This window comes from Lontra canadensis, unplaced genomic scaffold (assembly GCF_010015895.1).
Source record: "Lontra canadensis isolate GAN:19392208 unplaced genomic scaffold, GSC_riverotter_1.0 scaffold57, whole genome shotgun sequence".
NCBI classification, from domain to species: Eukaryota; Metazoa; Chordata; class Mammalia; order Carnivora; family Mustelidae; genus Lontra; species Lontra canadensis.
The window spans coordinates 2,920,937-2,934,334 of NW_022631051.1; the positions used below are offsets into that span (position 1 = coordinate 2,920,937).

The following is a 13,398-nucleotide window of genomic DNA, read 5'->3' on the forward strand; positions in this document are numbered from 1 at the left end:
ACCCCACATCGGGCTCTCTGCTGGGCAGGGAGGCTGCTTCCTCCTCTCTCTCTGCCTGCCTCTATCCCTACTTGTGATCTCTCTCTGTTAAATAAATAAATAAAATCTTTAAGAAAAAAAAAAAGAACGACCTGCTTACAGATGGTGTTCACCTGGGCAAGGCAGAAAGCCAGCCAGCCTCGAGACATAAGCAGGATCCCCACACTCAGAACTCCTCACCGCCCTGTCTGTTGGCTTTTTCACCACGTTAGACGCTACTCATTTTCTCCCGGTCTCATCTTCAAGAATGGTATCATGTTCTTCTTTTCATCCTCCTGGCCTTCTTCTTCCCCTTCTCTTTCCTTCCTGTCTTCCCCTCCCTTCCCCTGTTCTAAAGCCCTATGTGACAGAACTGGGAGGCATCCACATGGGAGGATGCAGGGGTGAGGAGCTATAAGGAAAATACCCACAAGTGGGGGAGTCCAGCAGACTCCAGTCTGACAACTTGGCAGGGTGAGGGGATGTCACCACGGAAGGATGCAATAGCACGGAGCAGGGAGTGGAGGAATCCTAAACATGGTGTCGAGGGCATGCACTTGGGAAGCTGGCCCAGAGTGTAAAGTCAGAGTCCAAATGCGGCAAGGAGGGCACCCCCTGGATGGAGAGCCTGGTGCTGAGCATCCAAGGCCATTTAGGGTGAGAAGGGTGTCTGGCAGAAGAAGGTCTGTACAAAGGAGCTTGAGGATGGCATCTGAATGGGGCAACCCAGGATGGTAGAGCCTGAGTGAGGCAAGGTTGTCATACATGCCAGGGAAGGGGTGGTGGCAACAATGGTTGATTCAGCAAATGGCAAACATACTAAAGATAATGGGAGGATAAATGGAAGATTCAACAAGTAAGCAAATATACTAAAGATAATGGGAGCTACATTTCTCACTGTCAAAAGCTGAAATTCAAATCTATAAAGGGGAAAACTAGAATTAATCCTGAGCATCCAATTGGAAATGGAGAGATAGCTGTGAATTCATAGATTTCAAGATACAGAGAGAAACTGATATAAATAAAAGTACATGCTGGCATGAAGCATGTGTGTTTGTGGCATATAAATCTGTATGAATGTAGATGTGTGTGTATAAACATACAAAGAGATATTCCTTAGCTCTGTCCAGGGAGAAGGCCTGGGAGCAATGACAGTCTAATAGCAATGAACACACTTAACCCCAGCCATGAAAAAACAGAGCCCTCTGGAGATATTACTGATTGGAGAGTATAAGACGAGCCTAAAATATCTTGAGTTACAAAATATGCAAGGGCTCAAAGAATAATACAGTCCTATCGAAAAGATACCAAAACCAACTTGAAGGGGCTCCTACTGGCCAAATATCAGTCAATTTGGCACCAAAATACTGACAGAAATTATTAAAATCCAATGAATAAAAAAACAAGGAACCATAAGTCCATATTCAAATAAATAAATTAGAAGAAAGGAAGGAAAGAGAGAGAGAGAGAGAAAGAAAATAAGTAAGGTGAAAAATAGGATATTTAGAGCTTCTAATTTCCTCTCTATAATACTAATTCTAAAGGAAAAACCACAGCTTTACAGAGGATAGACCTGACAGACACCAGCTTAATCAAGAGATCAAAGTAAGTTATCAGAAATGGGACAAATCATGATTGTGTGCCATCTGATAGGAGGCCAAAAGGGGAAAAAAGCATCACTTCTGTGATTATCCCCCAAAGATGTATAACTTGAGTCTAATCATGAGGAAATATCAGGCACACCACAAAGGAGAAACATTTACAAAATAACTGGCCTATGAGCTTCAGGAGTGTCAAGTTCAAGTCCAGGGAAACCTGAGGAGCTGGTCCAGATGAAGGAGCCTGGAGAGGCAGATAACTAAATGCAGGCCTTGTTCTGAACCAGATCCTTTCCCACAAAGGGCACTGTCAGGATAACTGGGGAAACCTGGGTGGGGTCTGTGGCCTGGCAGTAAGGTATAGACTTTAACTTCCTGCCTGGCAGGGCATGATCTTGGTTGTAGGACATACATACCCAAGCATCTGGGCGTGAGAAGGCATCAGGATGGCAATGCACTCTGTATTCCAGAAAAAAAAAAAAAAGGTCTCTGAGCTGTACTTGCAACTTTTCCGTAAGTTTGAAATAGTTCCAAATTGTTAAGAAATGTAGTTAAAGAAAGAAGAATACTTCACTCGACGGTGCTAAGAGAGCACAGGGAGATGAAGTAGTCATTAAACACAGGCATGTCAGCAAATAAGCCTAGAGTCCAAATCAAATATTTCACAGGGAAACCATTTAGGTTCAAAAGAATATTGAAATGCTCCCAAAGAAACAGCTTTAATCTCAGTAGCAAAAGATAATTATGCTGAACAAAAATCAAATACGCTTTAAAACAGCAAAGCACATTAGTGGAAAGAATCCTTTGGTTAAACAAAAGTCTCTGGTTTTAGGAACCGAACAAGGAAGACCCTCAGGAGGAGACAGTGGCTGGCTGCAGTCAGGCCCTCCTTAGAGCTATGAGGCCCACAGAGCCTGAAAGCCTCCCTGACACCTCCAGGGGAACTAAGTACTTTCTGTGACTTCTCCTTCTGCTAAGTCAATCCAAAAGTCAGAGCCCTCAGTCCCTTTTCCAGAGTTCAACACTTATTACCCACCAGGGACCTCCAAAAACAGAAGTAGGAGACACTGCTCTGTAGGACAGCTGAAGAACATAATCTGGAGACTTTCTCAGGAAGTTATTTAATGCGGTAAAAATTTTCATATGATGTCTGCTTTCATATAGTGAAGAATTCAACATGGCCCATACAAACTCTTCATGAATAAGTTTTATGAATATAAGCCCTTCCTCTATCTTTGCACTTTATATAGTTTTATTAATTGATATCCTCTATTGACTGACCTCCAGAAGAAAATAAATGTGCTTCTTTCCTTTGTGAGAGTGTATATTCACAGCACCGCTAATTCACCTCGAAGTGTCAGAATACTATAGAGAGGTTTGGCAACTTGACTATTTAAGTTCAAAGATTAGCTCCCTTATAAACCACTCTTCAAGACCAAATAAATTATTTGAAAATATATACTAAAAACTATTTTTTTACGGAGTAGTATTTTGTGTGTGTGTGTGAGTGTGTGTGTGTGTGTGTAGAAAACATCTTCTTTTTAAATTAAAGTGCATCTGAACACACTTTGTTAAAGTTTCCCCCCAAAAAAGTCTATTAGTTACAAAGAAGTCCCCTGCTTATCCTCCATGACAGTTACATGGCTCAACGAAAATATAATTCCTTACATTCAAAGCTGCCAAATACCTAAACATTTAGCTATCCACTTATTGACAATAAATGCCATTTATAAAAATAAGAACGGACTAAAGTAAGATTGATTTGGTTTCTCCCTTTGCTGGTGTTGCTGTCCATTCTTAGGTAAGGAACTACGTTGGTGAGAATCAAAGTTTTAAAAATGTGGGTATTATTTCCACTGACATATAATTACTTTGTAAAGTAGTATTTCTGTCATTACACCCAGAAAACAAACTACTCACTCTAACAAAAGTACAATGCTCAAAGGACCATCTTTGAATCTTTCAGAATCATTTAATGAACCATATCCCCCAGCACCAAAACTACTCCCTGAAAGTAAGTTAAGCACTTTTGGAAGCTGTGCTAATTCTTCTTCAGGCCATTGAGCTAATTAATCCTTCAGAGCGCTAGTAAATTATTACTTTAGTATACTAAATGGTAAATCCTACCAGCTGGATTGGACCTGATGACATGCCTTTTTAAAAGATACCCAATTTAAGTGGGAGACAAAGCATATTGTATAACTTAATTTTTAAGATTTTTTTTTCTCTTATTTGACAGATCACAAGTAGGCAGAGAGGCAGGCAGAAAGAGACAGGAGGAGGAGGCAGGCTCCCTGCTGAGCAGAGAGCCCGATGCGGGACTCGATCCCAGGACCGAGACCACGACCTGAGCCGAAGGCAGAGGCTTTAACCACTGAGCCACCCAGGCACCCCAGTATAACTTAATTTTTAAAAGCCAAATGCCCTAGGGTATGCTGAGAGAAAACAGAAGAGGGAGAAAAACACAAAATAAGGAAAGTAGAGAAGATAATGCTGTTCTGAGGGAGCCAGCTACTTGGATAAGCCAGAAGAGGCCTCCAGGCAAAAGACAGCAAAAGGTCTAGACTGCACATTATTGTTTTTTTAAAGATTTTATTATTTATTTCAAAGACAGAGAAAGTGAGAGAGAGAGCACTAGCAAGGTAAGGGTCAGAGGGAGAAGCAGATTCCCCGCTGAGCAGGGAGCTCAACTGGGGCTCCATCCCAGGACCCTGGGATCATGACCTGAACCGAAGGCAGACTTGTAACTGACTGAGCCAACCAGGTGCCCCAAGACAGCATACTCTGTTGGGCTAAAGCAAAACAGGGGAAGGCAGGGTTCAGTAGCAGGTGCCGGTCAAAGTGCCAGATGCCCAGAGGCCTCTAATGATAATCTGGAGAAAAAGCATTAGTAAAAAATTCGGTGGAATTTGAATAAACTAAGCAGTTTGTTGACATGATGTACCAACGTTAATCTCTTAGTTCAGACAAATGTCCTACAGTCATATAAGATACAGACGGATGTTAGCAGAAACTGGGGAAGGGCATACAAGACTACCTGTACTATGCAACTTTTCTCAAATCTAAAATTATTCCAAAATGAAAAGTTTACTTACAAAAAAAGAAGAAATCCAAAAACAGACATTCCAACAGCATCCTCTACTCCATAAACTGAAGTTTTTATGTTCAGAATTTTCCAAATTATTTTTTGAATATTTACCTGACTGTCCCATGATTACCTACTAATTGCAAAAAATAAAAACCCACAAACAAAATAAAACAAAACAAAAACCTTAGAAATTATAGAAAACATTCTTTTATTTCACAACTTAGAGATAATAATTGTTAACATCTTTCTTTCCATGCTATAGATAGGTGATTTTTTTCAACCATCACTGAAATTACTCATCTGAGTTTTCCTCCTTAATATGTTACCATAAGCTTTCCCTCCCATGTAAGTTAATTTTTTTCCAAAGCACTTAAGTGACCACACAACTGTCTACACACAGTTGTACCATAATGTTTTACCTATTCGAAATTCATAGGACAATTATATTATTCCCAGCTCTTCTCCATTTATAATCAGTACCACAACCAATATCATATGCATACCTTCAAATGCAGATGGCTTACTTCACTGGGAGAAATTCCAAAAAATAGAGTTCCAGAGTTGAAGGAAATGTTTATTTAACAATAAATGCCAACAATATGTTCCCTAAAACAATGGAACAACTTGCACTCACAATAGCAGTGTACGGACAGCCAGCTCCCTTGTCCACCAGCAAGTGGTGTCAGCATGTTTCTTAATTGTTAATTAGGAGGCCAAAAAAATGTTCATCATTACATTTAAACGTGTATTTCTTTGCTTTCTAGTAAATTAAATGTATTTAACACATTTCTGCTTTAGCTACTTTTATTCCATCTTCCATGAATTGCCTGTTCATGTCTTTTGTCTATTTCTGCACTGAGATCTCAGTGTATCTCATTATTTCTTCTAAATCCATTGTGTGCATGGACCTTCAGTCAGTAGTTGTGGTAAATATTTGCTGGTTTATTTCCAGTTTAATTTTTATTACGATGTTCTTTGATGTACAAAGTCTAATTTATATATATTTTATATATATTATATATAAATATATTTATATGCATATAAATATATTTATATATTATTTAATTTATATATATCATTTTCCTTTATAATTTCTTCTACTCTTTTTATGTTTATAAAGACCTCACTGCCCCAACACTCAACCAAAAAAATATTAGCATTGGTTAAAAAAAACACTTAAAATTTAGAAGGGAAAAAGCCAGATCACTCATCTAACAGAAGAAATGAGCTGTTTTTATCTTGGAGACTTCAAATGTGGAGGTCTGGGATTACAGAGTGATTAATAATACTAACTGGATACCTTAAGTCATAAATAATTATTAACAAATAATACTTACTAAAACAAACTTTTTCTTAGAGGTATCCAAGGCAATTGTTAAGATTTCTGAATCACCAGGAATACTCTAGCTCAGAGAGTTTCCAAAAAAAACAAACAAAATTAATTCCAAGGCATGACTATGTTGGGAAAAATCTAGTTCAGCCAATTCCTAGGACACAGAGGGCTGGATTACACAGCATTAGCACCTTGATTATGAGCAGTTATCTTTCCCATCACATTTCTTAGCAAGATTCATTTTCTGTATTTTTGTCTTAATAGCTACAAAGAAAGGAGGATGTTAAATAACAGGTAAAGCAGAAAGGACATAAGCTTAAGAATTACTAGATGTGGGCTTAAACCCTGGATCCACCATTCACTAGTTGTCTACCCTAAAAAAGTCAAAGGGCCTCTCAAAGCTTCATCATCTATAACACAGGACAGTATTAGGGCACAGATTGTGCTCTCAGTAAATTATTTTGTAATGATTTCCAAAGAAATGTTTTCCTTGTAAAATCAGGACAAAGAATTGTGTTTATTTTTTAATACAATTTTCTGTTTACATATAAATATGTATGTATTCAATTTTTTTGCTTTTCTTTTGTTATTATTTTTAAGAAATAAGTAAGGACTAAATCTTTTGTCTTGCAAGAAGCCTGCAGAAAAAAATTAAACAATTTTCAGGAATTAGAGTAAGAAAATCTTCACTATAATATTACAATAGGCAATTTAGAGAAGAGTTTCCTTCATCCCACTAAAAGCAGGACCTCAAAAGCCCCCTCAAATAATTTAATTTCCATTTCCACTAGCAGTCTGTTGCATCTGTATGCACAAATTAATCTCATCCTTCTTCTAAACATGTACCTATGGACAATAGTTGGGACAAACAGCAACAACCTCAGATTTGAGAATAAACCACAGGTGAAAACTTTTGAGAATGGACCACTAACCATAAAAACGAGTCTGACAATGGAAGAACAAGAGCAAAAAGGCACTTCCAATAAAACTGAAAATACTATTTACAACAAACATATATTTGGCTATATGAAACTATAAATACTAAATTACTAAAAAATCTAAATTTTGAGGACCAAACATTCTTAAATTGTTGGCCTAATTGCATCTTCTTTTTCTAGAATAAATGCTATAACCATGGAGTAGAAGAATCTAGAACAATTTGCATTAGAGTGAAAATATATCTGCAGAGGAGAACAACATTATAAATCACAAATTCTCTCTTACAAAGGAAAAAATAATGTTTAAAAAAGCCCCACTGTTAGGAACTAGTACAGTCCAAATTTATTTCTAGAATTCCAATGTTGCATAACTAAAATGTATCTCAATGGAGTTGAACATCAAGTTACATAATTATCAAATTACTGTATTCTATTTTGCTTTCTCAGCAAAGAACATGACTGTCTGACAGCAAGAGAAGAAGAGAATTTAAAGCAGCATATTTTGCTTAGAGCAGAAAACAACTTTTATTTTAAGAGCATTTAAACGGAAGATCACGAATTTTCAATATTTTGTCCCCAAACTGAACAATATAAAATGGTCTTTAAAAACCTCAATTTTTGCTTGTCATTTTTTTCAAGGTATTTTTAGTTGTTGCCATTGTTTATTAAAAAAAAGCTTATTCAACAAATGTTAAACATACTTTCAAAAGATCATTAGAAAAGATTTATCAAATGTATATGCTTCCTTCCCATGGAGCACAAATGCTGAAAATTCAACTATATTTTACAGAAAATTTAATAGCAGGTGTCTGCTTGTATAGTAATAATCATAAAATAATGGAATATATATTCTAGGAAAATACCATCTGCATTTGTTGATTTAAACAAAAAACATCAGAGGGGAACCTGCCTGGCTCAGTTCGTTAAGCATCCGACTCCTGATTTCGGCTCAGGTCATGATCTCACCATTGTGAGATCAAGCCCTGTGTTGAGCTCCGTGGTGGGCATGGAGACTGCTAAAGGGTCTCTCCCGCCATCTCCCTCTGCATGTCCCCAACTTGTGCTTTCTCTTTTAAATAAAAAAAATAAATAAATTTAAAACATCAGAGAATTTGCTGAATACTAATAAGCTATTATCTAAAACCTACTGATGTATTAACCATAATGAGGGATATTCAATTTAGAGCAAATGTGCAATCTCCTCCAAAACAAGACTTCAGTGGAAGAGCACAAATGTGATCATTAGAAGATGAAACTACCCTGGGAAAAGCTCAAGCAAAGAATTACACTAAATTAAGTAGCATTGCTTATTGTCTTGTTCTCAGGGAAGGTTTATAAAATGGAAGTTGTTTTACTTACAGCATTTTTAAAAGGCAAATAAATGAGGCCAGAGCTTCAGCATTTTTCTTGCTGTACATATTTGGAAATCTTAGATGACTCTGATAAAGTCTCCAGAACAGTATGTTAACAGCAATGACAATAAATGATACTACGATTACAAGCTTAATTAATAAACCTAAAACAACAAAAGCAATCTAATAAAAACTTCATTTAAAAGTTATTCATTGCGTACTAAAATTGTAAATGATGGGGCTGATTACCGTGACTCAATGGGGTGGCACCATCTCTGGGCTTCTTATCTTCCTCACCTTGCTCCTAGAACACAGAAAATGTGGCTTAGACTTTATTTTTGGATAGCTGTTTGACACACCAGAAACGAACTTCTCTGTGTGCAGAAAGCCACGCCATAAAAAGCACTGTAACAATGGGGACAGTACATCAGCAGCCAGGCCCTTGGGTGGGTATGCAAGTCCCAGAGGCACGCCATGATCATTTGGACATGGGAGGAATCCTTTATTACTGTCTTAATTCTTTGCTGGCTAAAATAGGAGAGAGATTAAGGTTCAATAACAGTTAATACTGATGTGGATAAAGGCACCTTCTTTCTACCTGGGTGTGATAGTCATGCCAGAGGCAGGCTGATGGAAGAGGCAAGTCCCACACCAGAGCCAAGTCCTCCAACATACATCTTCCTTCAACCTACTGGCACTTATGACAGATTATTATGACTCAGTCCAGATTATATTATCTAATTTTAGACAACCTGACCTGCAAAGTAGAGACAAAGGACTTCAAAGATTCCTCTGAAAAAGAACACAGATTGAATATGACAAACACCACAAGTGCCCAACAAGAACATGGCAGAACTTCTCTCCACAGAGCAAGCAATTCATCAGACATACTCTCGTAGAAACTCTGGAAGGAAAAGTGGACCACCTAACAAAGACTAAGGGATAACTTTTTTTTGAAAGATACTCTGTTCCATTGGTCTACGTGTCTGTTTTTGTGCCAATACCATGCTGTCTTGGTGATCACAGCTTTGTGGTAAAGCTTGAAATCAGGCAACATCACAACCCCAGCTTTGTTTTTCTTTTTCAACATTTCCTAAGTGATTCAGGGTCTTTTCTGGTTCCATACAAATTTTAGGATTATTTGTTCCAGCATTTTGAAAAATGTCACTGGTATTTTGATCAGAATGGCATTGAAAATATAGATTGCTCTGGGAAGCACAGACATTTTAACAATGTTTATTCTTCTGATCTATGAGCATGGAATGTTTTTCCATCTTTTTGTGTCTTCTTCAATTTCTTTCATGAGTGTTCTGTAGTTCCTCGAGTACAGATCCTTTACCTCTTTGGTTAGGTTTATTCCCAGGTATCTTACGGTTTCTGGTGCTATTGTAAATGGAATCGATTCTCTAATTTCCCTTTCTATGTTTTCATTGTTAGTGTATAAGAAAGCAACTGATTTCTGCGCATTGATTTTGTATCCTGCCACATTACTGAATTGCTTTATGAGTTCTAATAATTTGGGGGTGGAGTCTTTTGGTTTTTCCACATAAAGTATCATGTCATCTGTGAAGAGAGTCTGACATCTTCTTTGCCTATTTGAATACTTTTTATTTCTTTTTGTTGTCTGATTGCTGTTGCTAAGACTTCTAGTACTATGTTGAACAACAGTAGCGAGAGTGGACATCTTTGTCATTTTCCTGATATCAATGGGAAGGTTCTCAGCTTTTTCCCATTGAGAATGATATTTGCTGTGCGTTTTTTATAGATGGAGTTTATGAAGCTGAGAAATGTTCCCTCTATCCCTATACTCTGAAGAGTTTTAATCAGGATAGGATGCTGTATTTTGTCAAATGCTTTTCTACATCAATTGAGAGGACCATGTAGCTCTTCTCTCTTCTCTTATTGATTTGTTCTATCATATTGATTGATTTGCAAATGTTGAACCACCCTTGCCTTCCAGGGCTAAATCCCACCTGGTCATGGTGGATAATTTTTTTAATGTACTGTTTGATTCAATTAGCTAGGATCTTGTTAAGAATCTTGACATCCGCATTCATCAGGAATATTGGTCTGAAATTCTTTTTTTTTATCATTTTTTCAATTTATTTTCAGCATAACAGTATTCATTGTTTTTGTACCACAGCCAGTGCTCCATGCAATCCGTGCCCTAATACCCACCACCTGATTCCCCCAACCTCCCCCCCACCACCTCTTCAAACCCTTCATATTGTTTTTCAGAGTCCATTGTCTCTCATCGCTCACCTCCCCTTCCCATTTCCCCCAACTCCCTTCTCCTAACTCCCCATGTCCTCCATGCTATTTGTTATGCTCCACAAATAAGTGAAACCATATGATAATTGATTCTCTCTGCTTGACTTATTTCACTCAGCATAATCTCTTCCAGTCCCATCCATGTTGCTACAAAAGTTGGGTATTCATCCTTTCTGATGGAGGTATAATTCTCCATAGTGTATATGGACCACATCTTCCTTATCCATTCGTCCATTGAAGGGCATCTTGGTTCTTTCCACAGTTTGGCAACTGTGGCCATTGCTGCTATAAACATTGGGGTACAGATGGCCCTTCTTTTCACTACATCTGTATCTTTGGGGTAAATACCCAGTAGTGCAATGGCAGGGTCATAGGTAAGATCTATTTTTAATTTCTTGAGGAATCTCCACACTGTTCTCCAAAGAGGCTGCACCAACTTGCATTCCCACCAACAGTGGAAGAGGGTTCCCCTTTCTCCACATCCCCTCCAACATATGTTGTTTCCTGTCTTGCTAATTTTGGCCATTCTAACTGGTGTAAGGTGATATCTCAATGTGGTTTTAATTTGAATCTCCCTGATGGCTAGTGATGATGAACATTTTTTCATGTGTCTGTTAGCCATTTGTATGTCTTCATTGGAGAAGTGTCTGTTCATATCTTCTGCCCATTTTTTTATATGATTGTCTGTTTTGCGTGTGTTGAGTTTGAGGAGTTTTTTATAGATTCTCCTTTTTGATCGAGTCTTTGCCTGGTTTGGGGATCAGGGTAATGTTGGCTTCATAGAAAGAGTATAGAAGTTTTCCTTCTGTTTCTATTTTTTGAAATAGGTTCAGGAGAATAGGTATCATTTCTTCTCTGAAGGTTTGGTAAAATTCCCCATGGAATCTGTCATGTCCTGGACTTTTGTTTTTTGGGAGGTTTTTGATCACTGCTTCAATTGGTCTATTCAGGTTGTCAATTTCTTCCTGCTTCACTCTTGGAAATTTATAGGTTTCCAGGAATGCATCCATTTCCCCTAGGTTGCTTAACTTACTGGCATATAGCCGTTGATAATAATTTCTGATGATTGTTTCTATTTCCTTGGTGTTAGTCGTGATCTCTCCCCTTTCATTCATAACTTTAATAATTTGGGTCTTTTTTCTTTTGGATTAGTTTGACCAGTGGTTCATCAATCTTATTAATTCTATCAAAGAACAACCTTCTAGTTTCATTGATGTGTTCTACTATATATATCTCTAGTTTCTAACTCATTGATCTCTGCTCCAATCTTAATTATTCCCCTTCTTGTGGGTGGGATTGGCTTAATTTGTTGTTGATTTTCCAATTCTTTAAGGTGTAAAGAGTGCTTGTGTATTCGGGATTTTTCAATGTTTTTGAGTGAGGCTTGGATGGCTATGAATTATCCCCTTTGATTGCCTTTGCCATATCCCATAGGTTTTGGACCAATGTGTCTTCATTCTCATTGGTTTCCGTGAATTGTTTAAGTTCTTCTTTGATTTCCTGATTGATCCAAACATTCTTGACCAGGATGGTCTTTAGCTTCCAAGTGTTTGAATTTCTTTCAAACTTTTTCTTGTGATTGAGTTCCAGTTTCAAAGCATTGTGGTCTGAGAATATCCAGGGAATAATCTCAATCTTTTGGTATTAGTTGAGACCTGATTTGTGACACAGTATATGGTCTATTCTTGAGTATTCTGTTGTTTTAGGGTAGAATGTTCTGTATATATCTATGAGGTCCATCTGGTCCAATGTGTCATTCAAAGCTCTTATTTCTTTGTTGATTTTCTGCTTAGAGGATCTATCTCTTGCTGAGAGTGGCATGTTAAGATCCCCTACAATTAACATATTCTTATCAATATGACTATTTTGATTAACAGTTGGCTTATGTAGTTGGCTGCTCTCAGGTGGGGGCATAAACACTTATAATTGTTAGATCTCCTTGTTGGATAGACCCTTTAAGAATGATGTAGTGTCCTTCTGTATCTCTGACTATAGTCTTTAGCTTAAAATATAATTCATCTGATGTGAGAATTGCTACCCCAGCTTTCTCCTGAGGCCCACTGGCATGAAAGATGGTTCTCCATATCTTCACTTTCAGTCTGGATGTAACTTTAGGTTCAAAATGCATCTTTTGTAGACAGCATATGGATGGGTCCTGCATGATACTGGCACAAAAACAGACACAAACACCAATGGAACAGAGTAGAGAGCCCAGATATGGACCCTCAACTCTATGGTCAAATAATCTTCAACAAAGCAGGAAAAAATATACAGTGGAAAAAAGTCTCTTCAATTAATGGTGCTGGGAAAATTAGACAGCTATATATAGAAGAATGAAACTTTACCATTCTCTTACATCATACACAAAGATGAACTCAAAATGGATGAAAGACCTCAACGTGAGACAGGAATCCATCAAAACCCTAGAGGAGAACATAGGCAGTAACCTCTCCAACACTGGCCACAGCACTTCTTTCAAGACAGGTTTCCAAAGGCAAAGGAAACAAAAGCGAAAATGAACTTTGGGGACTACATCAAGGTAAAAAGCTTCTGCACAGCCAAGGAAACAGTCAACAAAACAAAGAGACAACCCATGGAATGGGAGAAGATATTCGCAAATGACACTACAGAAATTGATAGGGTTGATATCCAAGATCTATAAAGAACTTTTCAAACTCAACACACAAAAAATAGATAATCATTGTTTAAAAATGGACAGAAGACATGAATAGGTACTTTTCCAATGAAGACATACAAATGGCTAATAGACACATGAAAAAAAGTTAATCATCACTAGCCA

General features: G+C 37.6%; 1 protein-coding gene across 1 annotated transcript in view; it reads right to left on the bottom strand.

The window, feature by feature from the left end:
- L3MBTL4 (L3MBTL histone methyl-lysine binding protein 4) overlaps positions 1-13,398 on the bottom strand; it is a 439,737-nt gene that overhangs the window by 328,499 nt on the left and 97,840 nt on the right. Inside the window, exon 4 of the mRNA XM_032875713.1 lies at positions 8,577-8,631. Coding sequence (XP_032731604.1) covers positions 8,577-8,631 — 55 coding nt within the window. The remainder of the gene's footprint in view (positions 1-8,576; positions 8,632-13,398) is intronic.